Source organism: Theropithecus gelada, chromosome 9 (assembly GCF_003255815.1).
Source record: "Theropithecus gelada isolate Dixy chromosome 9, Tgel_1.0, whole genome shotgun sequence".
Classification (NCBI taxonomy): Eukaryota; Metazoa; Chordata; class Mammalia; order Primates; family Cercopithecidae; genus Theropithecus; species Theropithecus gelada.
This window is the reverse complement of record NC_037677.1, coordinates 52,412,783-52,440,149: the sequence shown is the minus strand read 5'-3', so window position 1 is coordinate 52,440,149 and position 27,367 is coordinate 52,412,783. Positions and strand designations below refer to the sequence as shown.

The 27,367-nt window shown below is 40.9% G+C and overlaps 1 protein-coding gene across 5 annotated transcripts in view; it reads left to right on the top strand.

The window, feature by feature from the left end:
- The first annotated feature begins 337 nt into the window (after nt 1-337).
- Nucleotides 338-27,367, top strand: part of NRG3 (neuregulin 3) — a 1,087,509-nt gene continuing 1,060,479 nt past the window's right edge. For 3 of the 5 annotated variants that reach the window (XM_025397602.1, XM_025397601.1, XM_025397600.1), the window contains exon 1: nt 338-1,305. In XM_025397602.1, the coding sequence (XP_025253387.1) occupies nt 483-1,305 (823 nt within the window). In that variant the 5' untranslated portion in view covers nt 338-482. Of the gene's footprint in view, nt 1,306-2,830; nt 3,241-27,367 lie in introns of those variants that run through there. The other 2 variants (XM_025397604.1, XM_025397603.1) reach the window with 2 other exon arrangements.

Here is a 27,367-nt window from a genome sequence, read left to right as displayed (position 1 = left end):
GGCGGGGCCACTGAAGGCGGTGCGAGGCCCAGGAGCGGCGCGAACGGGCGCCCCAGGGAGCGGGTCGGGCGCGGTGCCCCGAGGATGCCGGCGCGGCTGGAGCGCACGCAGGCGGCGGGCAGCAGCAGCAGCAGCGGGTGCGGGGCCCCGGCGCGCAGGAGGCCGCTTGGCGGGCTGCAGACGCGCCCCGCCGCTCTCTGACCGACCGGAGGCGCCGGGGGCCCGTCTCGCCCCTCTTCCGCGCTCCTCACCGCCCCCTCCCCGGCCCCGTCCCCTCCCCCGCTCCTCTCCTCCCCGCCCGCCGCCCGCCTCTCGGGGGGAGGGGCGTGGGGGCAGGGAGCCGATTTGCATGCGGCCGCCGCGGCCGCTGCCTGCGCCCGAGCCCGCCGCCGCCGCCGGAGCCCGCGCCCGCGCCCGACCCGCGCGGCCCCATGCCTCTGGCGCGGCCCTCGGGGGGGCGAAGGTGAAGACCGGCTCCTAGGATGAGTGAAGGGGCGGCCGCTGCCTCGCCACCTGGTGCCGCTTCGGCAGCCGCCGCCTCGGCCGAGGAGGGCACCGCGGCGGCTGCGGCGGCGGCAGCGGCGGGCGGGGGCCCGGACGGCGGCGGCGAAGGGGCGGCCGAGCCCCCCCGGGAGTTACGCTGTAGCGACTGCATCGTGTGGAACCGGCAGCAGACGTGGCTGTGCGTGGTACCTCTGTTCATCGGCTTCATCGGCCTGGGGCTCAGCCTCATGCTTCTCAAATGGATCGTGGTGGGCTCCGTCAAGGAGTACGTGCCCACCGACCTAGTGGACTCCAAGGGGATGGGCCAGGACCCCTTCTTCCTCTCGAAGCCCAGCTCTTTCCCCAAGGCCATGGAGACCACCACCACTACCACCTCCACCACGTCCCCCGCCACCCCCTCCGCCGGGGGTGCCGCCTCCTCCAGGACGCCCAACCGGATTAGCACTCGCCTGACCACCATCACGCGGGCGCCCACTCGCTTCCCTGGGCACCGGGTGCCCATCCGGGCCAGCCCGCGCTCCACCACAGCACGGAACACTGCGGCCCCTTCGACGGTCCTGTCCACCACGGCCCCGTTCTTTAGTAGCAGCACGCCGGGCTCCCGACCCCCGGTGCCAGGAACCCCAAGTACCCAGGCAATGCCATCCTGGCCCACTGCGGCATACGCTACCTCCTCCTACCTTCACGATTCTACTCCCTCCTGGACCCTGTCTCCCTTTCAGGATGCTGCCTCCTCTTCTTCCTCTTCTTCCTCCTCCTCTACCACCACCACACCAGAAACTAGCACCAGCCCCAAATTTCGTAAGTAAACACTGTGTCTCAACTATGATTTACTACTGGGTTTCCTTTCTGCCCTCCTGCTTTTTCCCTCGCCGCCTGCCTTCTAGCAACCCCCCTCCCCCATCCCAGGTTTTGGGGCAGAGTGAGAGCTGATTAAAACTGGCCACCAGAGGGGAGGGTGCCAGCCTGCCCTGGTTCTCGGGGGTGGGGGCGTGTAGAAAGGGGAGGGAGATTGTCAGGCTCCACTGGCCCCACTTTTACGGGTCCCAAATGAGAACAGATCTCCCAGCTCCTTTCAAAGGGTTAACGCGAGTGCGATCCCTCCTCTCTGCAGACCTGCTGGCGAGCTGCCGGATCCCGCTCCAGTAGAGGGCCGGGGAGGGAGAGAGGGCCTTCCCCAAGGCACCGAGCCCCTTCTCCGCCCGCCGGTAGGAAGGAAAGAAAGCAAAGCACATGCAAAGTGACCGACGATAAACCACAGAAGGAAGTTATGTCCATGTGTGGGGTGACGAGTTGATGGAGGTATTCGTTTAATGTAGCTGAGGACGCTTCCAGCAGCCCTGACCTGGGCAGGAACCAGAAAGGGTTAATTAGAAGCCATTGGGAGACTTGGGGAAAGGAGGCGATCCAAGGCAAAGGGCTAAACTGGTCACCTCCTAGCCTGCCCGTGGCCATTCCAAGGTGTAGACACTGATTCTGTGGCCGGCCAGAGTGAGTTAACTAGGAGGAAATAGGAAGGGAGTCCTGCAGAGCTGCCACCTCTAGGGTCCTGACGAAGGAGGAGGTTTTTTTTTTTTCAGCCCTGCCAAGCCTTTGCTTTTGTTCCGTTCCCATAGGTGGGGTGTGAACCTTATCTCCTCTCCCTCTGTGCCTGAAAAACATAGGCGAGTTGAGAGTTTTCTGCACTCAAGGGTGAGAACATCCAACCGTTTGGAAACATGTCACCGTTAGAATGTAGCATCTTCAACCTGGGCTCAGTATGGGCCAGTATACCCAAAGCATGATAGCTTTCTGTTTATTTGTATAGAAAGTGCATATTTTCTCAACATTTTTATAAATGTTTTAGGTGACTCATTGACCTCCCACCGCACCCCCCACCTTGTTTTTATTCTAAGGAAATCTCAGGCGTCTTTTAAACTGATTTGATCAGGATATGGGAACAGTTTGTGCAACCTGTGAAGGTTATTTAGGACAAACTCCAGCCTGCTAGTTCAAGTTCTGTGCAAGGCTATCTTGCAGAAAACTGTCTGGTTATGCTGTCTTTATATTGTATTTGTGTTTTGAGCCATAGCATCTGGGAGAAGGGAAGAGTGTTCATCATTAACTCTTCAGTGATGGTGGGAATACCGGGTTTGCTTTCAGTCATCTGCTAATTTTTCATTTCCCTCACCTGTGATCTTATCCTGGGTGTTACTTAACCCTTGAAACTTTTTTCTTTTTAAAGAATTTAGTATATTTGTAAGTAAGGTCCAGGAGAGGGAAAGAAAAAAAAAAAAGCAAACCTACTTTGCTTTGGAAAAAACCGTCTAGAAGATAAATTGGGAGACAGGAAGGAGGGAAGGAAGGAATCTGCCACAAACCAGAATGGCAGTAGAGCCTGTAACTTACTGCTTCTCTCTCCTTTGGCTGAAGCAGTCATTTTTAAGAGCACATTTTCTCAGGAGGTGTTTAGAGCCTCCACTCAATAAATCTAACTTGAGTTTTGTAGAAGGATAAAGGATTCATGAGTGTATGTGTGAGCATATTCAATGGACTGAAAATGAGTCTACTCTGAAGACCCCAGATTTTTGATTTGCTCTTTTGATGCAGTTGGTATGAATAATGGAGTGTGGTATATCTCCAACCCTTGTATGCGTTGGGAGAGGAGGGGGACTACACATGGTAGGGGTATTTCATGTTCTTTCCCAATTGATTTCCTTGTGTTCCATTCCGGAGGTCTTTAAAGAAAAGCCCAAGGTAATTATTTCTACCCCTCTATGCTCTCTTCCTACATTCTGTGGACTGGAAGGGCAGCCTGTTTAATAAGTAATGATTATTGACAGGGCTCTCAGCCCCAAGGAAAAGAGGGGAAAAATCTGTAAATGGTGTCAATGTTCACATAGACTTAGAAGCAGTATTTGTTTTATTTGTATCTTACGTTCAGTTCTTTCTCTTTTTTAAACCTTTACAAGAAGTTGAATTAAGGTATATAATACAAGTATGCAAAATCCAGCTGAAATTGACCTGGTTTGCATCTATAAACAAGGGAAATTTTAATGAAAAGTGGATTATGTAGTTTTCTTAAAACGTATTTAAATAGGCAAGTTGTATGGTGATTTGAAGAAAGAGGATAGCTTAGTTATTTTTTCATCCAAGATTGCAGGATGATTAACAAAAGGAAATTAAGATTTCATTTGAGAGATTATCAGCAATGCTACTGTAGGATGAAAAAAGCCTGAATCACTGGCGTTCATATTGTTTTTTACTTGTCTTGGTTATGCCCCTAAAGTTCCCAGGAGAGAAATTTCCTTTTCCCCAGCTCCTACCTCCGTACTTTAGTGGGTCTTTTCTGTCCTGGTGCTTTTTTTTTTTTTTTTTTTTTTTTTTTTAATGAAAGTAATGGATTCTGTTGTAGTACTTGAAAAATGGTTACGGATGACGCTTTGGTTTTTTGACTAACCCACAAATTCTTTAATGGCCAGGATCTTTGCTTTTGCATTGGATACCTGAAGGCTTATGGAATGAATGTCTTTGTGTTCATCTTAGATCAATCAGAAGGATCCTGTCTGTAAACGGCAGCATAGCTCTTTGGAGTGGAAGAGGCTGGTTCACTGAAAATGAACATGCTTGCTAATGGATAATGGAATTTTTTCAAGCAAAAACTATTCTTGCTATGGGGAAGGCCCAGTTGGAGAACTGTTTCTAATTTTCTGTAGGATCAAAGACAAAGAAAGATTGAACTTGAAAGGCAGGAGGAGAAAGGAGGGTTTGCAAGTTGATTCTTCTCTTCCCATCCTCCATTGTTTAGGCTGTGAGCTGGACAAAAACTTTCTTCAGTATTACTGGGATTCTTGGGTTTCCAGTTGCCTAGTACTTGCTTGCACTTCAGACTCTAAAAACGAATATCTTAAACATATTGCCAGGGGAGATTATTTCACCAAAAACATCTTTGAAGCATTTTGTGTTCGAAAGTATAGGTTAATTTGCAGGTGTTTCAAGCCAAAGGGAGGTCACTACAGACAGTAGAGATCAGTGATTTTGACCAGTGTACAATCAGTGTTTCCCTTTTACACCTCCTTCAATTTCATTTTCAGATTTGAAATATAGTTGTCCAATGTTGCCAATGCAAATATGGATTGTTTTAGAGACACAGAATTCTTTTACTAAGCTGAAAATACTGTTTAACAGGTGGTAGCCCGGAGTCATTGGCTAAATTCAAATACTAAAGACAAAGAACCTATTTTAATAGATGTTTCTTTGGGTTAGATTTGGAAGGTATATGGTTAATTATAATGAACACACAAATATCAAATAGTGTATTTAAGAAGAAATAAATGTAGAATGTACATTTGATGTTTAAGCAAGGTATGGAGGCAATTTTAATTTAATCAAGTCTATTTAGATGAAACTTTACCTAGTCATACCTACTATAATTTTTAAGAGAGGCATTGATAAAATCAACTATTTTCTTATTTATTCTTTCCAACATCTTCCTTAAATTTTAAGAGTACACTTGTTTGCTGTATAAGCAGCCTCAGATATAATTTGTTTAAATAAAGTTACTCCTGTACGTTGTATTCTGTCTACATGAGTCTCGGCCTTCAAAGGCATCCACATAGAAGGTACTGACCCCAATCATGCATGGTAGCTAAAGTGAGAGGATTCAGTGCTCAGGATCAATATTTCTTATGAAATCCAATTGAGAGCTTTTTTTTTTATGAGCACATGCTGCAACCTGAGTATGTTTTGATTTTCTTTGGCCTTAATACAGGATTATGAGACTTTTCTGCTTTAATCAATTATGCTGTACAATTTTACTGTTACACACTTACGCTGCACTTCATGGTCCTAATTAAAAAAAAGAGGGCAGGGGTGGGTGTGTTAGCAAAGATTTTTTAGGGCCATTTTTAGTTTGGACTCGTTGGTCTCCGTGCATGAAGACAATGCGGTTTAAGCATTCCTCCCCAGTTCTTCAAACTGAGGTGAGGGATAGGAGGTGGTGTTGCTAATTGAGAGTCCCTTCTGCAGGTTTGATTTGTGAATCCAGTTACCTTTATATTTATGCTATTTTCAAAACCTGACCCAAAAAAAGCTGGTTTCTGGCAAGTTCTCGCTGTTACTGAAGCTTTTCTAAATTCAGGTTGGGCCACAACAGCAGTGTTGGTGCAGTTTGAAATCAGTGCCATCCTGGGAGATCCAGGATGTAGAGGAACACCATCTCTCCTCTCTCTGGAGCTACTTTTTCAGCCCTTCCTCCCCTTTGTACACAATGAGAAGAAAGCTTATTTTCAACTTGCTTTTGTAGAAATTCTTTCCTCATAACCTCTCATCTCCAATGCCAAACATATCTCAATATTCTATCTGGGATGTCAAAAATGGAACATGAAAGTTGGCCCCGAAATATATAAGAGCAAGGGAATAGTCATAAATCTAAGTCTTTAAAATGCATTTGAATTGCTTCTGAATAGAACTCAAATTCATTTTTCTTTCTTTCTAGCTGTTTTTATCTTTAGAGTCGTGTGTTGGGTGAGGACAGAGCTGGTACTGCGTTGACAAATACATTTTGAGATCCTAGAAATTTTACTTTTCCACCCAAGAAAGTGTTCCCTCCAGAACCATATACATAGTGAAGTGAGCAATGGACTCTATTTGAAACTTTGCAATATCACAATCAAAACTTACCGAAATAAATGTTTCCTATTCATGCAATTATAAATAAAATCGTTAGACACATGTTTAGTTTGGTTTTCCATTTCACCCTTCCCCTAAGACTACCTGTACTCCTACCTTCCAGTATTTTATAGTTGAATCATGGCTCTGACTGAAGGCTCCTTTCAGGCTTTTGTGTTTCCCCCCCCCCCCTTTTTTCCTTAGCCTAGAGTACAAGGAATCAATACTCATTAAATGAAATTTCTTAGATATGCTTAACATGTTGCTTCAAGTTGTTTTAAAAGTTAATCCTTTTGCTAAGTTAGACTGCTTAAATTGACGTAGAAAGTTAAAGAAAAAAATACTCGTTTAGGGAATTGAGTTATTAAACTGTTGGTGATTTAAAACAATAATTAAGGATTCCAAAAACTTGATGGAAGCGAATGGTCATTTCTTTTCCCCCGTAGATTGGTATATAAATCATATTAATTTTGATAGCATTTTTACCTGATTCCACACCACAGTTGAGCAACTGAACGTAAGCTATCATATACATTCATATAATTATATTTTCATAGTACATGTCACATGTTTCAAATGTTTACTGAGTATCTGGGGGCATTGCAATGCCGTTAAGTAATTGGTTGATTCAGAAAGTTTGTAAAAGTAATGGTTCATAAAGAAGACAATTAAAATAAAACTTTTAATCACTACAACATTCAGCCTCCCATGTCTTGATGTAGGCGAAGGCTTTTTCTAAGTATGTGTCTACTGGTTTAAGCTTAGCATCTTTGCCTTTTTTTTTTTTAATTAGCCACATCTTTAATTACCAGGTTTTTTTTTTTTTTTTTTTTTTTTTTTTTTTTTTTTAAAGACACTAGTGAAGGAATCCGTATGCAGGTTCTTCATAAATACAATGATAAACCCTTGCCCTGGGAATCTCTTACAGTTTTCTTGTCTATGTGATTCGGTTTCTTTTTTTATTCTTTAAAAACCAACTTACCTTTTGGAGTTTCTTCAAAGCATTCAATTACATTTTAATAGAAACTACAATTATCTTTCATTTCCATAATCATATATCACTGGTTTACATAATATTTAAGTAAATTACATAATTAGAGTAAGAACAACTGACATAAACAAATCTGTTACCCAGCTGAGTATTGTTAAATGCACAACTCAGCTGGCAGTTGCAGTGGAGTGTAGGTTTCCTTGAGCTTGGCCTGGTGGCTGTGTCCCTTTCACTGTGCAGTGGGCCCCACTGGTGTGCTCCTGCCAGGCAGTACGGTGACAGCCAGTTGGCTAAGAAGAGTTAGATTAAGAAAGTGATTCCTTTAGGAGGTAACAGTATTGGAAATGAGAGGCACTCTCATGGAAGGGTAACAAATGTGTGTTTGTGTATGATACATATATATGTATATATATTTATAAACAATATTTGTTTGTATATTTCTATATAAAACCTCTAGCCATGAATTCTGTAATAGCTGTGCAACCTTTAGGAACTGATATAATCTCTCTGAAGTTTAACTTTCTCCCCTGGTATAATGAGTTTGATGACAATAACCTGACTTACATGCCACTCCCAACAGAGTTTATAAGCTGAAAAACAGTCACTGTTTTTATGTCAAGTGAAATGGGAAGTAGATAGACTGGTTATTTTCATCCAAGAGCACATCAGACTATTGAATTCGGTTGAAATATTGGAGCTGGTTTGTTACCTAGCTTGAGGGATCTTTCATCACAATGAAAGATTATTGTTCTTATATGCCCTTGGGTTTTTCCTATATTCCTCTCTGATATCCTGGCACACACAATAAAATATAGTGTGGAATTCTACCTCAAATCACCTTGGAAGTTGAACCACAAACTGGAGGTCATCATTTCTCATTCTTTGCTTGGTAGGTGTTTTTTAAAGCCTATTTCCAGCATACGTTTATCACAGAGAGGAGCTGAAATTTGGGAGACAATGACTGAGATTGCTGAATGATCTGGAATCTGAAATCTAAAAATTCTTGATAAAGCAAAATATGTCCAAGGTGCCCTTTTGTGCCATCCCTACGCTGATTGTCATTGGGTCTTTAGATTTTGGAGAGAATTTGTATGAAAATAGGCAGTGTCTGCACTGCATTCCCTTGACCACTTAGAAGTTACTGTGAATTAGGTTCTCAAGAATTAATAGGTTGATTATATCCATCAAGGAGCTCTTTTAAATATACTGTTTGTGTTTGTACTTTGGGGAACTTTAATATTGGCATTTTGGAAATAGATTTCTTCAAATCTGTGTTTGTTGGAAATCTCATCCTGAATTGTATCTTAATATTACCTTTTTTTGTTGTTATAAGCTTTTATTTCTCAAGACAGGCTGGTGATTGTACATAAATAATAGATTGCCATTCTCGGGCATAAAAAGGGATTAGTCAGAAGCAAACCTACAAACTGAATTCAGAATTAAGTTTAATAATGGAATTTTAGCAGCTTCCAGTGCTAAGATTTTGTCTTTGAGGCCTTTTCCTAGAAGTGATAGTGTGTATCATGGATGAGTGTGTATCATGGATGCGATATAGGCCATAAGAACATTTTTTTTGAAGAAAAGGTCAGCTGAATCCATGTAACTACTTTAGCCTTAATATGTTACAGCCAGGGTTATGGGAATAGCATTTTTATGCTAAAAGTTTGATAAGAATTCTTAAATATATCAGCCTTCCTCCTCAGATACCTTCCTATGACTACATGCAACCTCTGGCATGATTTCCTGTGAATTGCCAGGGAGCTGGAAATCCACTAAAAGAGAAAGCGACACCCTCATCATCATCAGATTTTCTGGATTTCTGTAGCTTGAATTTTACTTTTAGTAATGTAGAAGGATTAGTCACAGATAATCGGTCTTGGAAGGGGCTTAAGAATTTAAGTAATAATAAAAATGACAGCTGCCAAATGGAGGGTTACCGTGTGCCTGGGCATGTAGCACTCTACATTATTTGTGTTATTTATTTTTGAAATAAGGATAGAAAAACAATCATATGTAGGCCTGCAGCCTAGGTTTGGTTATCTCACTGATAGAGTTAATCAAGCTGGGCTTAGGATGTATAATTTGCCTAGGACTTGCAGAAATTGTTTGGATAATCAAGAAGATTGGAGGGGTGTTTTATAGGACAGGTAATCTCTCCCCACCTCAGCCTTACTTACCTGACTCACTGTTATAGTGTCACTATATTCATTTGTACATTGCTTCTGTCAAGCACTTTACACATCCATAGTGGCATTTGCCACTATAAACTCCATAAATAGCTCACCTGCACTATACCTGTTCTTTTCTCAGATACGAAGGAATCTAATGAGAGAAATTGCCTGGATTTTCTGTCTAAGGAGAAATTCAGATGTTTCCGTAAAAGATAAAGAATATGTTGTCCTGAATGTTATCTTCTTGTTTATTTTTTATGTTTTGTTGATGTATAATTGATATGCAATGGGCTCTCCATATCCTTGGGTTCTGCATCTGTGGATTTACCCAACCAGGGATTAAAAATATATTTAAAAATAAAAACAACAACACAACAATTAAAAATACAAATAAGAAACCAGTATAGTATAACAACTATTTGCATAGCATTTACACTGCTTGTAAGTACTCTAGTGATGACTTAAACTATATGAGAGGCTATCCTTAGGTGAGATGAAAATACTAGGCCATTTTATATAAAAGACATGGCATCCTAGGATTTTGATATCCTGGGGGAGAGGAATCCTGGAACTATTCCCCCTGGAATACCGAAGGATGACTGTACAAAAAATTGTACATATTTAATGTGTACATATCAATGAGTTTGGACATATGCATATACCTGTTAATACCATCACCACAATCAAGGTACTAAACATATCCATCACCTCCAAAAATTTCCTTGTGTTCTCTTGTGGTTTTAATTTTGTTTAGGTAGAACATTTGACATGAAATCTATCTTCTTTTTAAAGTGTGCACTATTGTATTGTTAACTAAATACTGTGTTGTACAACAGATCTCTAGAACTTATTCCTCTTGCATAACTAAATCTTTGTACCCATTGAGCAACAGTTTCCTACCTCTAAACTTCTATTCCTTGATCTTTTTAACTGTCTATTTTCTCTTATGACTGCTTGTAGATGATTCAATATAACAATCACAGAAAACAGTTACAAACTTTATTCCACTGCTTCCTAAAATCCAGTCAAAATTGTCTTCTGTGCCCCTTCCAAACTTACTTTTGGTTACAATAGTGACTGCAGTGTATGCTGAGACTGATCAATGGAAAAGTGTCAGGGAGCATTTGGAATGATAGCCTTTTAGTTCTGTAGACCCTAAAGTACTGACTCTACCAAATCAATGATGGGAGTTGGAGCTATGCAGTGCCTGCCGCAGAACATCTGAATTCCATCTTGGAGCCACACTGCAAGGTACCCATCACTGATTATCTACCAGTTCTAAGAAGCGGAACATTGGTGAGACCTTGATATTCTGCCGGGGTACTACAAACTAGACCCAATCATTGCTTACTTGCTTGACATTTTTATTTGCCAAGTGATCTTTTAGCTAGAAGAAAAAAAAAATTCTCTTTGGGTTAAAGTAAAAGATAGTTGAGATCATTACTTTTGCAGACTTAAAAAAAGATAATGGAAATAGATCAAGTTCTAAGATCACGTGACACCTATTGAATAGCTGTGCTGCAGGATAGGAATACTGTAGTGTCAGAAAGATTGTATTGTCAAGATCCTGTAAGACTGTACATGAATCCCATCAACTAACAATGACAGTTGTACTCATTGTTAGTCTATGAGGGGGGCCGAAGGGGTTGTTTGCCCAAATCTATTGTTAGACCAAAGCTTTCCTCAGCATGGTGGCAAAATCTAGAGACTCCAGAATTTTTTAAAAAATGGGCTGTAGAAATGTTTATATTAAATGATAGCTTGACTGAATTCTATTTCATTGACTTTTCAGTATGATACTCTCTATTTCTGCATTAAAAAACTAACACATTGTGGGTGTCGGGGGAGGTAGAGCATCAGGATAAATAGCTAATGCACGTGGGGCTTAATACCTAGGTGATGGGTTGATAGGTTCAGCAAACCACCATGGCACACGTTTACCTATGTAACAAATCTGTACGTCCTGCACATGTATCCCAGAACTTAAATAAAATTAAAAACCAAACCAAAAAATCTGACAAAGGCCCACTCCATGCCGAGCAGGTACGGTTGGTAGCACTTCTGTCTTAGCCAAATTGAGAGCTGCCTTGGTTAACAGGTATTAGTCATATTAGCCCCCAAACCTGTTTATGCTGATTGTTTTTGTTAGTTTAAGTGGGTAATGCATTTAAGTATTCTATATATCTGTGAATTGTGGTTTCTATTAAAACTAAGTTCATTACGTTGGATATAATCCATAAACACAAGTCACTTTTAAAAAAGTGCTTCTTCTAGTTGACACAGTTGTGAGAAGTTTAAGGAGAATATATGTATATATCCGTAAGAAATTTGCACTTTTGTTGTTTCACATGTTAAGTTTTTATTCCACAATAAACTAAACTGGAAAAATCACAATATACATTACGGGTATGGTTTTTCTTTTCTTTTTTTTTTTTTTTTTTTTTTTGAGATGGAGTCTCGCTCTGTCACCCAGGCTGGAGTGCAGTGGCGCCATCTCGGCTCACTGCAAGCTCCGCCTAGCGGGTTCACGCCATTCTCCTGCCTCAGCCTCCTGAGTAGCTGGGACTACAGGCGCCCACCACTGCGCCCGGCGAATTTTTTGTATTTTTAGTAGAGACGGGGTTTCACCATGGTCTCGATCTCCTGACCTTGTGATCCGCCCGCCTCGGCCTCCCAAAGTGCTGGGATTACAGGCGTGAGCCACCACGCCTGGCACGGGTATGGTTTTTCATAAGAAGGACAACAGATGTTTACTCAGATAAAAGCCTTGAGCTCTCTACCAAGTATTTGGCAAGTGAATGCGCATTTGTATGTTTTCAGTTAAAATAAAATAATAAGTAAAATAAATTTTGCTTACCCATGTGATAGATATTACAAAGCTATTAAATTTTGTTGTAATAATTTTAAAGCCTTTGGGAAATGTTTATTATATAATGTTTATCTAAAACTTTGGGTAGAAAATTATATAAGATGTCCATGATATTAAGCTGTAATGGTCACTAGATTTAATATATAGTAATTGTATTCAAAGGAAGTTTACCGAATTGTTCATAGTAGTTCTTTCTGGATTATGGAATAGGGATGCTATTTAATTTATTGTACTTTTTTGTATTTTCTAAGTTTTAGTTGCTGTTCATGAATTATGTTTTTTCTAATTAGAAGTTGTTATACTTTTGAAAAAAGTAAAGAATATACTCCATGAATCAGTTCAATTCTTGGTCTTGGTTCTGTGAAGATTGTTTTTTCTTTATATTTAAATAGTTTGTTTCTTTTTTTTTTTTTTTTTTTTTTTTTGAGACAGAGTCTGGCTCTGTCGCCCAGGCTGGAGTGCAGTGGCCGGATCTCAGCTCACTGCAAGCTCCACCTCCCCAGGTTCACGCCATTCTCCTGCCTCAGCCTCCCGAGTAGCTGGGACTACAGGCGCCCGCCACCACGCCCGGCTAGTTTTTTGTATTTTTTAGTAGAGACGGGGTTTCACCGTATTAGCCAGGATGGTCTCGATTTCCTGACCTCGTGATCCGCCCGTCTCGGCCTCCCAAAGTGCTGGGATTACAGGCTTGAGCCACTGCGCCCGGCCAAAGAGTTTGTTTCTTAATTGGTGGTGTCAGCATTAAAGTGTTGATGGAGTTGGGTTCCTGCTGTGAAATGCAGATGTGTAGAAGTGCAAATGCATTTCCATTTGCTCATGGGAAATAATGCCTTATTGAAGGCAGAGTGTCTTACTCTGGGCCTTTGATGATTAGCCTGGACTTTATAAGGGTATAGAAGATGGGAATTTAATGAGATACTTAACGGCTCTTCCAGTCTGCAGATGTTAGACAGTCTTAGTAGTATTGCTATTGAAGGATATAGCCAATACAAATCAATCATATATATATATATATCTCAACTACCTGATCTATTTCAAGGATCAAATGAAAAGAGAACACAAAGGCTAATTGATAGTGCTGAGTACTAGAAAGGAGATGTTTGGTCAAATATGAGTGGGTGGGATAACCAGTTCAAAGGTTTACTGGATGCTATAAGCCTCTCCCAGAATCATAATATATTTATTCTTATATTAATTTTCAGTGGTTGGACTATAGACAGACTCCAGAGTCCACTGGAGAATGGTGATTTGTAGGGCACATGATCTATAAGTTTGGTGATGAGTTGTGCTCAAAGTCCTTCAGATAGCTCACAAATGCAATGGTGGTCAAAAGGAGCCAGAAAAAATATATGATTCTATTTATATAATGTATAACAATTAGAAGTCAAGATAGTGATTATCTTTGGGGAGGAGGGGCAGGAAGTGAATGGTAGGGGACCCAGGTGTAGGTTTTCCTGTATTGACAATATTGTGCTGCTTGGTATGGGTGCTGGTTACATGAGTGAGTTCACTTCATCAAAATTTAATAACTTCTAGACTTTTGAGTTGTGCACTTTTTGTATACATCAATACTAACTTGAAACAATAAGATAAAACTTTAGGAACATTCCTTTGGCCTTTACCACTTCATGCTACCAGGGTGGTGACCTGAGTTTATAGATTTTTCCATGTACAGAGACTGGATGGTGGCTCTGAATGTTTGTTGTTGGTGTCACAGTCCAGCAGATGCAAAGAGGGTCTTCCTGGCATCAGCATTTTCCTTTGTTCTCAGGATCCCCTCTTAGTGAGACTCCATGCAAACACCCACATTCCCTTTTGACTTTAGCCTTTCTGAGTGGACACCTTGTATTTATATTCAGTAAAACCCTATTTCACTCATATCAGGAGTGTTCCTGATACAACACGTTGCCACACTTTTCACACATCTTAACACATGTAAAACCCCACTTGTATCCTGAGAATGGCATTATTCCAGTTCTGCAAACATCAAAGTGTGAGATACACAAGAAAGATCATTCATCATCTGCATCTGTGGTTTTGTTGAGACGATCAGAAGATACGTAATGAAGAATCATTAAGTGCTGAAATGTGTGATTCCAACTGAAAAGCATATTAGGCCATTTCAGAAAGTAGTGCTTAGAGGGAGAAAGGTAGTTTCAAGGGAGAATTTCTTTTGGCAGAGTAATAGAGACGGGAAGCCCAGGGAGGGAAAGGTCACTAATAAACGTAGTAGTTTGCGTGCACCCACCTATATGGGAGCCAGTGAGGGTTCTGACCTGGTGGACAGATGGCCTCACCTTTTCCTTGGAGCAGCACCTGATTAAGGAGGGAGGGTTTTTGGAGGACACAGCTTGATTCTGTGTTAAGCCACAGTCACAATGGGTTGCAAGGAAGTGATACAATATCTGTGGTATTTTCAGAAGGTGCGAGGTTTCCAAGATGACTTGGAGAGAGGAATGAGCAGCGAATTTTAAAGATTCTTTAAGGCTAACTTGTTCCAAATCATTTAAAGATATTGTCTCTGATTTGTGCTGGATATATTTAAGTATTGACTTCATTCCAATGCCTCTTCAAAGTGCTGCAAGAGGCAATAGAATTGGTGTGTTTTAAGGATGTTTAGTTTATCCATAGTCGCATCAACAAAGCCCTAGATTTAACCCAAAATAACAGCTTTCAAATACCTAAAAATTTGCAAGTAGAGATACAAAAAGAATAACAAAAAAGAACTCTTGATTTCACTGCCTCACCTAAATTAACCTGTGACTGCCTTTAGGTTTTTCAGAGGCAAAAACTCCTTTATGAATTGATTGCCACATCACCCTTCTGGTTCCATCTGAGGTCTTCTTTGCAGAAACCACTCAGCACCTTTTGGAATTGAATGCTGACATCGCATCAGATTCAAAAGGAATGCTGCTGTTGATTCCTGTCTGCACTCATCACGTGGTGAGGAAAATGCTGGGAGTCTGTATAAGATGAGGCTCTTGCATGGCCTGCTGGAGAGTGCCTGTCATGGACTGGAGAACCGCATCCGTTCATTTACATATCGGCAGCTGAAATTAGTTGAGTCATCCACGTTTTTCACGCTAAAGAAGAACCTTCAGATAAGAATCCAGTTCATCACTCTCGCCTGCTCAGGCTTACTTGGTTGCTCCTTGTTACCAGACAGAGGGGCTATAGCACTGTGTAAGTGCAAGTGTTAAATTAGTATTAATAGCCAATGGCATCTCTCTTCTATTTTTCACTGATCAGATAATTTTCACTGATGTCAACGTTTATAATACATCAGTTGACATATACAAGTGTTATTTGCTTGGAATATTTTTAGTTTATTGACTTAGATAAAGATACATCTTTAAAAGTTATTTGTTCAGGTCTTTTTGTATTTGATCAGAAGAGGTTTTTGAAAGGAAGGCAAAGCTGTAGATCAGGGTTTTAGCAAAGTGAGTATCAAATCCAAGTCTGTGTTTCCCCTTCATCGCTGAGTTTTGTAAACTTCTAAATGACCTTTTGTGGTACCACACTGATGCTCATCTTGCATTGTGAGCGGCTCTGAGTAATTTATAATAAATAATGAAATGCTGTTTCCTCCAATGCACTGCAAATGGCTGAGTCTTGTAAAAGTCTAAGAGCTCTATTACTTCTAAATGACTAGATAACACAAAAATGTTAACCCTAAAGAGAAAAGGTCAAGTAGAGCATGTGCTTGTGAGCCACAGTCCTTCTGCCTGGTGCCTTCTGACAGGCTTTCTGCATCTGAACTCTGCAGGGACTGGCACCTGAAAAATTACTTTCTAGAATGGCAAGGAAGGATTTAAGCCTTTCGGCTAGTTGGATTGGCTAGGAGCAATAGTGGTTTGTTTGGAGCGGGGGAAGGGAGAAACTTGCAGAAACCGTTTAACGTTTGAAACCCTAAGTTAATTTTTAAAAAAAGTCTGTTACCAGTGGTAAGAATTTTGTGGTGCTAGGAAACAACAACTTAAGTATTTTATTCGAGCACTGATATAAAAAGAAATATTAAAAAGCAAGGAGAGTAATGTTAATCTGTAGAAAACCATAGAAAGCTGACATCTTTTCAAAATTAACCTTAGTCACGATGTTTGCATTCTCTTGTTCATATCCACGTATACAAAAATAAATACATAGTGAACATATTCGGTCTGCAACTCTCAGCTCCCTGGTATTCCATAGTGTATTCCTACCATTGGAAAATACTATTCACAGTGAATATATGTGATCTCATCCTGGTTGCTGTAAAATAACTGCATATCTTAGTGTTAGGGTTTGAAGACTTTAATTGCCAGCTACAGAGTGTCTTTATGTATTGCACTTCCATTTTGAAAATTGAATTAAATTGCCGGTCAGTGAACTCTTTATAATGACAGGAGAGTCTCTATGCAAGCAAGCCATTGAGAAGAGTGATCTTTGGCCAGTGATACTTTTAAACTCAGACACTTTGCTGAAGTTTGCCTCTGAATTTTCTCACATTTCCCCAGACGTTATTACATTGCCAAATGAAATCATCTGTTCCCCCTAGTAGAACTGCTTCCTTTCCTCCAGATATCAGCTACAAGGTATGAAATGAATTGCATAAAAATAAATCACACATGCTGCATTTTGGGAAGAGTACTCTAGCTGTTCCATTAATTTCTTTTCACTGCTGAGTTGGGAAGTCCTCTTTAATCTTCAATTATCAGTTACATGCAATTGGGTGAACCTCTTGACCTTTCCAAAATAGAGATGCTTTCATGCCAGGAAAGGTGAGCTCTTTGAACACTTGAGAATATTTTTGCTTTTGATGAAAAAGTTTATTGTCATGTGTCATGGGAGAAAGACATTGAAAGGAGGGAAGGTTATTCCCAAAGGCCTGTTTGATGAGTGCACTATATGGCTCTATTCCTGACCATGTACCGTCTGTAAGATTTGGCATGGACAGCAATGTGCTGTTGACAATATGGCGCACTTTAAGGTGTTTAAACATGGACTCGGGAGTTTGTAGATTATCGAGGCTTATTACCTCATCTCCATATGCCTAGTCTACCACTTCCACTTAGATGTTCTGCCATGTTGCAGACTGTGAACAGAAGACCCTGATGAAAATGAGGAAGATGAAGGAGGTGATTTCCATGGAGACTGTGGAGAGGCTGGAGGGACTTGTCGTAGGGAAGTTTATCATTCCTTTGCACAATCTTGGTATTTGTGACATTTGTTTTCTTCTTTGCTTCTGTGGAAAGTTGGAAATAAGATAATTGGGACAGTGCTTTGGAAAGGGAGAAAAGTGATTAAGACACAGTGCGATGCCCCTACCTGGTTTGGGAATGCAGGCTCAGCGCTGCTCCTCAATTGTTTGAGACCTTAGGGTAAACTACTTGATCTCTAGAATTTCAGGCTCTTTTGTAAATGAGGCTGCTGGACATGATGTGGCAAAGATTCCAGGAGGCCAGGGTTTTAAATTTGAGATTAGAACCTTAGTGGAATTTTTTGAATTACTGGTTTCTCTGTCTCACTCTCTCCCTACCTCCCTTCCTCTGTCTTGCTCTGTCCACACACATATAAACACACACAGATGAAGGTTTTGTTTTTGTTTGGTTAGTATATTTTCTGTTGGACATTTGTCAGTTTGGCATTTAATAATATCCATGTTTCAATGTGATACATAGGTGAGACTTGGTTAAGTCCTAAAGTCAGATGAACTTTGCTTATTTACAACTTTAAAAAGAGAATTCTGTCCCCTTCTTCTGGGAGATGTAGAGCTTGGTAGCCAGCTATAGGTGTTTTATTGCGAAGTGTGTGTGTCTCTTTGTGTATGTATGTTTGTGTATTGTACACATACTTTATGTACATATATACATATATGTGGGTGTATATATATATGTGTGTGTATATATATATACAGATTCCAAAAATAGGGATATGAGGAGCCCTGGAGGAATTGCTGGTACACACAAAATTTTTTATTTGAAAGTATAAATGTACTCATCCAGTTCTAGATATAATATCTCACCCCCTTAAGTAAATGGAACTCTTACTTGCTGAATTTTACAAAGAGTGTTACAAGAAGAACAGAGGACTAAAAAATGGTATTCCTAGGGTACCATTATAAATATACTGTAACGAAAGGCAATATTTCCTGTTATGTTGGTTGGCAAGGGGATTCTGATACCAGAATGTGGCTCCATCTTTCACATTAGAATATAGCTGTACATGGAGGTAGAGAGTAGACGAATGGTTACCAGAGACTGGGAAGGGTAGTGAGGGGTTACAGGAGTGGTAGGGATGGTTAATGGGTACACGAAAATAGAAAGAATGAGTAAGAGCTAGCATTTGCTAGCATAACAGGGTGACTGTAGTCAAAAATCATTTAATCATACATTTAAAAATAACTAAAAGAATATAATTGGATTGTTGGTAACACAAAGGATAAATGCTTGAGGTGATGGATACTCCATTAACCCTGCTGTGATTATGACTCATTTCATCCCTGTATCAAATTATCTCATGTAATCCGTAAATATATGCACCTACTCTGTAGCAACAAAAATTGAAAATTAAAAAAAAGAACATAGCTCTGAGCTGCGACAGAGTCGGTGACATTTAATTCAAACTCAGAGTGGCTATATTAGAAAATATAAGTAATAAGAGGAAAGTAAAAGTCAACTGTAGTTCTACCACCCAGAGATAATTACTCTGATCTTTTTGTTCAATATTAGTCCAGTTTTTTGCTTTAGGAATAATGCATTTTATTTGCAAAATGAAGTTGTACTCTAACACAATTTTAGCTAGGTTTTTGCCCTTCATGTTACAATATTTCTCTGTCAAAACACTTATAACCCTATCTTTAATGGTTCTGTGATGATGTATATTTACATATTAAAACATAATGAGTATATCTCTTTTTGAGAATTTATTTTGCTACGATTTGGTCATTATTATATAAAATTATGCCCTGAACATCCACAGTATGTAATGGATTTTTTTGATAATACATATGCAAAAAGCTTACCTTTTTAAATGTGAAATTTCTAAATTTACCTCCAGGATGACTGAGCAGTTCATATGCTTGTTGATTAATGTCAAAATGCCAATCCTCCCATAAATCCCGATGGCCATAGGTGTTTGCATTTCATTAGCAACAAAACAAATTAACAAAATTTTTGCTAGCCATGTAGTTTTAAAAGAGTATCTTCTTGGTTTTTATCTTGCATTTCTCTAATTAGAAATTAGAGTAAATATCATTAGTTAGCTACTACCGTAGAAGGCAGAGTTCATGGTGGAGGCTCATGAGCCTGTCCTGTCTTCATGGACTGTATGTCAGATGCCTCTCTGAGTCATCCAGGGCTTCACCGCAGGCAGTGATGTAGTCAGGCAGAGCCGAGGCCTTAGAAGTTCTAAAACTGCCCAGTATAATTTAGTAACAAAGATTTTTTTCTTGAAACTCAGGAACAGTGTTGTAGATAGAGAGTAGGTCACATGGAGTCTGCAGGTAACGTGTGAAGTCATCTCTATCATTCAGCTAAGGCCGCTGTAACAAAATGCCACGGACTGCATGGCCTATGCATGGACATTTATTTTCTGGCTGGGCGTTGTGGCTCAGGCCTGTAATCCCAGCACTTTGGGAGGCCAAGGCAGGCAAATCACTTGAGGTCAGGAGTTTAAGATCAACCTGACCAACATGGCCAACCCTGTCTCCATGAAAAATACAAAAATTAGCTGGGCATGGTGGTTTGTGCTTGTAGTCCCAGCTACTTATGAGACTGAGGCAGGAGAATCACTTGAACCCAGGAGGCAGAGGTTGCAGTGAGCCAAGATCATACCACTGCACTCCAGCCTGGACTCTGTCTCAAAAAAAGAAAAAAAGAAAGAAAAATTTATTTTCTAACATTTTTGGAGACTGGAAATCCAAGATCAAAGTGTCTCCAGGAGAGTTTGTTTCTTCTGAGACCTTTCTCCTTGGCTTGCAAATGGCCACCTTATCACTGTGTCCTCACATGGACCCATCCTAAGAGCTTAGCTTTAAATCCATCACCACCAAATACAGTCACCTTTTGAGGAACTGGGGTTTAGGGCCTCAACATATGAATGGAGGGACACAATTTGGTTCACAATAGGAGCAGAAACACGCACACTAATCAAACATAAAATAATTTAAAACAGTCTGGAAGTCTTAAATTGTACTTCTCTCTGAGTGTAGACAGTGCCTGGAGACTGCCCTCCCCTGCCACCCCACATCCTCAGCATTCTGTCCTCATTTCCACTGTTCTGTTCCATGGTGTGGGAGGAGCTGGAGAAGAGACTGTTTCCAGGGAAGTGTGGCCTAAGCTGCTCTGCACCTGGGCCTTGCGACAGCCACTGCCTCCAACAGCCACAAGTCTACTGCCGCTATTCCCGTTAATAAGTACCATGGAAACCCAGTGCATGCCAAGGGCGGTGGAGAGGTGGGTGAACGTCACCATGAGCCACCTGAGTAAGAGCGGGCCACACCAGCATCCTGTAGCTTCCTGATTTTTGGCATCTACTTCCCTTGGGCTCACAGTCTTCTCCGTGACCAGCAAGGAGACTCAGCACTGCAATTATCTGCACGGGTTGGTCGGGCTACACATGCCTTTCCCTAGCATATCACTAACACTCAGACCAGAAATTGATTAATTTGATTTGGGTTAAAAAATCTGACCCCAGTAAGGCTTTGCTGATCATCAACAAATCTATCCTTTAAGCATTACAGTGTTAAGATAGAGGGATGCTGCCTTAATCTCTGCCTTTTTGCCATTAAAAAACCTTGGAAATGTTATATCGTAGATAGATAGATTCTAATAACAGCCCCAAAACTGATAGACCTGCATACTCAGATTATTGATCCCAATACTCTCAGCAATATTAAGCCCGCCCCTACCCAAAGGGAACCCCTACCAATTTTAATTCAGTAGACTTTTGGATTTCATTTAATGTGAATGTTATCTCGTTTTGTTTCTCACTATCTGATGCTATTACCATCTTAATTAGGTTGAAAATCAGCAATTAGAATCAGAATGCCTGCAATAGTTGTTTTTCTTTAGATCATAGTTATACTCTTAATGATGTGATTATGATCTGTGTGTGTCCACATGTGCATGTCCATGTGTGGGAGTGTGTGTATTGTAGGAAGAGCAGTGGAGTGTGTGTATTGTAGGAAGAGTAGGAAGATAAGCTTGAATGTGAGTTTTGCTTCTTCTAAGATACCTGAACTTGGTAGAGTGAGCCTCCAGGAGCCCCAGGGTCCTCATTTGCAAAAAGTGAGGGAATGGCTGTTCCTTAGATTAGGCTGCTTCGAAATCCATAGATAACAAACCATCTTATAAACCAAGGTGCTGCACAGATTAATAACTGACACTTTGGAAGCCGAGGAGTGTTTAGATATGTGGGAACTGGGGCACATTGAAATTATTACTGGAGGGTAAATGTTATTTATTCTATGAGCTAATTGCAGGATTTAAATTTGGGAGCTACATTTTATCTTAAATATTAAATATTGTATGTAGGAACTGGTGTTTGGGGGAAAAAATTCAAGCTAGTAAGCGCTGTGAGAGTGGAGGAGAATGATGCTGTGAAAATTTAAATCCCACAATGTTGTTTACTAGAAAGATATCCATTTCCAGTCATCTGGACATGAATTTCTCAGCCTTTGAGAAAAGCCAACTTAACCAGCATGCCCTTTCGATATGATTGCTCTGGAAGCGTGGGATGCTCAGTTTGAAACTGAGTTGTACGTCAATCTCTGATATCTCAATTTCTGACACACTGAACACAAGCAGGAGAGGAGATGTGCCTCTAAAGAGTGAAGAACCCTCTCTCTCACTTTCTCGCCCTCCTATCTCGTGCCATTTCTCTTCAGGTTGATTGTTTTTAAGAACTGGTGCTCAGTGCTTAGTAAAGAATACTTTTCTGAAGCATTTCTCCCAAAGTGTGTCTTGATAGATTCTGCGAACTATTAAGTAAGATTTCATATGCTGAGATGGTGTAAGATGATTGATATTTTTGGAGAAAGCTAAAATTCATCTTATTGACTTTTCAATCTCTCCTTATTTTCCTCTTTTCCATATAAACATTTAGAAAATCAAAGTATAGTAGTGGATTTCATCTCCAGAGGATGAGAATTTAGGGATTTTTTTTTTCTTTTCTTTTTTGCTTTTCTTGAAAGATTGTGTGATAAAAAATGTTTATTATGGCTTAAGGGGGAATTAATGTATTCAGATAAGTTAATGACATGAACAAGCCTGCCTGATTCTTCTTCCAGGCAACCTGTCTCAAGATCCTTCATTCGTCAACTATTTATTAAGCACCTACTATTTACCAGATGCTGTTTTAGGTGCCCAGCTCCAGAGCTACAATAATGATGAAGATTTTCTCAAACCTGACACCCCTGGAGCTTCCATTCCTGCGGAGAAGTTAGATAGGAACAGGTAAACAAGTAAGATAATTTCAACTGTTGAGGCATGCTGAACAGGGTTAGGATAAAAAGTTTGAATTTATATAGGTATTCTGGGAGGCCACAGCTGAGGTCATGGTAGTTGAAATGAGTTCAAATCAGAAGAAGCCAGAAATGGCAATGCCTGAAACAGAAGGGTATCAGAAAGAGAAAAATGGAAGTTCAAGGCCCCCAAGGGACAGAAAAATGGCCGGCGTGCCTGAGCATAATAAACCTGCTAAGGAGTGGTAGGAAGTGAAGTGGGAGAGGTAGACAAGTCGGGCACATAAGGAACTTGGACTTGATTTTGTTGTAATGGAAAACCACAGGGAACTAGGTAGGGGGAGGTGCTGATATGCTGTATGTTTTTAAAAGGCCACTCTGGATGCTGTGTGGAACTGCACTCTTGAAAGCTACACCTGGAAGACAGGAAGCTAAGTGAGAACGCCACTGTGAGATCCTGGCAGCTTAGACTAGAGAGCGGAGACATAGTAGGAATGTGTCCCGGAAGGTGGGAAAAAGGACTTAGATTGAAGGAAAAACAGGAATGAGTAAGTCAAGACTCCCTCCTAGGTTCCTGTCCTCAATAAGAGGAGGGATGATGGCATTATTAACTGAGATCTGGAGGGTTGAGCAATGAGTTGGATTGGGTAGGGGGATGGGGTGAGGGATAAAAGAGTGGTTTTGAGCATCTGGTGTTCTCTATGCTTGTTAGCTATGCAAGTGAACCTTATGAGAAGGTAATTGGATATTGTGTGGAAGGGAGGGAATAGACATCTATTGAAAGAACAAACGGTATTTAAAAGGGTGGTGGTACAGGGAAGTGGATGTGGAGACCCACATCAGCACTGAAAACCAGTGACAGGATTATGCACACCATATAGACTGGGGGATGACAGGGAAATTCTTGTAGATGTAGTGCAGTGGGGATGTTACTATCTCTGATTTTCAATCCAGCATGCATTTTTAATCACATGGGGGAGATATAAAAATAATATATTCATGCCCAGGCCCCACCGCCCCACTGTAGACCAATCAGTCTCTCTTTTGAGGGAAGGGTAATGGCAGGCCTCAGTAGTTTTTATGAAGTTCCCCAGGTTACTCTACCATGTGGCCGGGGTTGTGGGCAGCTGGATTACAAGAAAGGAAGGGATGGCCTGCTAATTCTGTTAGGATAGTGGCCCCTGGAACTAGGAAGTGGAAGTACCTCAGTGCAACTTCACCCTCATTCTTTGGAGAAGAAACAGGAAGAAAGTGCAGGGGAAGCCAAGTGTCTCAGCAGTGGAGATGGGAATCACAAGACCCCTGCCAGCAAGACCCTTTGTTCATTCAGCATGGTTGTCACATCAGGGGAAGATCACGTGCTGGCCCCTAAACAGGACAATGGTTGAAGAAAAGGAAAAGGACAACTTCCCAGATATCTCCTCAGTGACAGCCACATGCTGGAAATTCTTCAGCTTGAGGTGAGGCTGTCCCTGCAACTGTCAGACTCAGATCCCTCTCATCTCCAGGGTTGGCTGAATCTACTATCTGGGCAAAATTATGTGCAGACAATCTAAATGTTTACTGTCTATGACAGTTCGTCAGTAAATTTTAGTATGTGATCCAGGGTTATTAAAGTCAGGGTGACATGGGCTGCAGTATGACTTGATGTGAAATATTTTAGCCTGCATTCTTATCTTTGACCATTAATTCCACTTTTAGGCCTTTGTCCAAAATAAATAAAGAAATAATACGGGTTTGAAGATGTTTTTGTGTGCCAGGGAGAAATACTTGAACTATTTGAAAAGGTTTGCTGACACGCATTTTCTACTGTGTAGGCATTGTAAATCATTTCTTTAAAATCAGAGCATGAGAAAACATACACCATGTAAGGTGAACTTGGAAAAGCAGGTTTAAAGTCATATATAACTGTGGTTATACAGGAAGATTTTAGAAAACAAACATTGATAATAAGTAAACCAAATTGTTAAAAGCAGCTCTTGCTGAGTGATTGGATTATGGTCAACTTTAATTTTCTTAAATTTTTCATTTACATTTTATTTTATGTCATTTTAAATTTCCTTAGGTTTTCAGGCAGCTCAGATATCCCACAGTTTTAGTAAGAACACATATTGAAATAGTATTTTAAAAGAGATTGATTAATAAGGTCTTAATTTTAGATGAGTTTAGTTATGCATTTTTTAAACTCCGATTCTCCAAATTTGCAAAAATGATTTCTGCCTCTGAGAGCTGTTACAAGAATTAAATGAGATAACCAGTGGGAAACCATGCTGTGCAATCCCTGATCCATGTTACAATTTCTTTAATATTTTTGCACTAGTGCCTCTGCTCCTACCAAGGAACTTTATCCCATGGAAGTGCTACCTTTCACCTAACATTTTGTTAGTTTGTGTGAAATAGTCAACAGATATGAAGATAGTTTCATTATTTATGCTAATTGAAATGCTGATCATTGGTGCAAACTGGCATCCTAATGGGATGAGCTGGGATTGGTTGAAACATCCATCGTGATTCCTTTTCTCTTTGCCAGTGACTGGCTTGAGGTTGGGCATCGTCCTCACCCAGAAGAGGTAAGGGGGAATGCGCTGGTGGCAGCAGGGAAGGATTTCATTTCCTAATTAAAAGGGAGAAAGCTCCTGGAGAGTGTGTGTGTTCTGACCTGTACTTACTCTCTTTCATTGGGACCGTGGTGCCTGGAGCTACTGAAGCTGCCCTGGGACCATGAAGCTACAGGCCTGAAGATGAAGGGCCTGGCCCTTGTTGACTCCATGGAGCTGCCAGAGCACCTGGAGGCTGCCCACCTTTGGGCATCTTATTGAGTAAACAGACGGGTGAAGTCTGTGGGCCTCTGATAGTTGAATGTTTGTCATACACAGCCAGCAGCAGTGCAATTGACACTACCTGTGGAAGTTGACATCTGGTTCCCAAAAGCAAATAGAAAAGTTGGTGGGAGGAGAATCTGCTGTGTATGTGTGGTCGGGGGGGAAAGAATCTGCCATGTGTTTATATGTTTTAAACATGTAAAAACCCTAGATTTTTCTTTTTCTTTTTTTTAGATGGCATTTCGCTCTTGTCGCCCAGGCTGGAACCTCTGCCTCCCGGGTTCAAATGATTCTCCTGCCTCAGCTTCCCAAGTAGCTGGGATTGCAGGCACTCGCCACCATGTCTGGCTATTTTTTTTTGTATTTTTAGTAGAGATGAGGTTTCACCATGTTGGCCGGACTGGTCTCTGACACCTGACCTCAGGTGATCCACCCGCCTTGGCCTCCCAAAGTGTGGGATTACAGGCATGAGCCAATGCGCCTGGCCGGCTTTTCTTTTAACACACACTTCTTGTATGTGCCTAGCTAACTTGGCAAAATAATTTCATTTGGTATTCATACAAATTTAGTGCTCTGAATTACTCCAGAAATTAAGCCAAATGAATTTTGGAGAGTCCGAGAATCTTAAACAAATACATTGTGAATTATAAGTTTGCAGAACTCCATATCCAGTGTCATGTCCTGAGATTTAGATTCACACACCAGCAAGACCGCTCCTGATCATGCTGGGATTTTCAAGTGGACACTGATTGCCACAGTCCCTGGAAATTTCATTTAGCTGAATTCCTGGAAAATGCTTCAGATATGTACATTTTGATAATATAGAAATCAAGAGTTAAAATTAAGTGAATCTAAAATGCGTTTGTGTGTTTTATAGGTATAATTTACCAAATTTTGCTGTCCTGAGAGGAAATGTTACAAATGATAGCTAGATTCCTTAGGCAGTTTGAGAAAGCGCTGTGTAAACATCAGAGTATTCAGGGCTTGTGTTATTGTATATGCAGAAATATAGCTGAAATACTGGCATATGTTCAGTTAGCAATATAATAGGAATGATAGAAAAGAAAACATTTAAAAAGAGGTTTTTCTGGAAATTTTTTCCTCAGGATCACACAAAGTTTTTATTTTTCACAAATATTGCAAGATACATTTTGATGAAATATAATGTTTACATGAAAAAGGAAATGCTTTTCCACATGGCAAAGACGAGAGCTCCAGAAAGAAACCCAAAGAGAGAGAAAGACAGGGGCAGGGAAGGTACAGTGTAGAATAATGTGGACTGTCTCACATGACACTTAAGAGGTCACGTGATGCTAGTGACTTTGCTGATGTGTCAAGGCTAGGGCCGAGAGGCTGTGTCCAGCACTGTCACCTCCCACTACCTGAAGTAGAGACAGAACTGCAGCCAGGTCCTCCCTGTGCTTCCAGCACTGAAAGTAAAGTGAACAAGGGTTATGTGGTCAACGTGTGTGGTTTCTTATAGGGAATTCTGGTTATGTATTACCAAAATAGATAGGGGCTGGTGTGATGACTCGTACCTATAATTCCAGTGTTTTTGGGAGGAGAAGGCAGGAGGATGTCTTGAGTCCAGGAGTTTGAGACTAGCCTTGGCAACATAGCGAGATGATGTCTCTACAAAAATGAAAAAAAATTACCTGGGCATGGTGGTATGCTCCTATAGTCCCTGTTACTCAGGAGGCTGAGGCGGGAGGATCGCTTGAGTCCAGGAGTTTGAGGCTACAGTGATACCAATTGCATCACTGCATTCCAGCCTAGACAATAGAGCAAGACCTCATTTCTAAAAAAGAAAAGTAAAAGAAAATACATAGCTTATGTATCTGAAACCTTCACCATTGGATAGTAAAAATTCAATTTATTATAGGGTCTTAAACAGAATCTTTGAGAAACTTAAATTTAGTT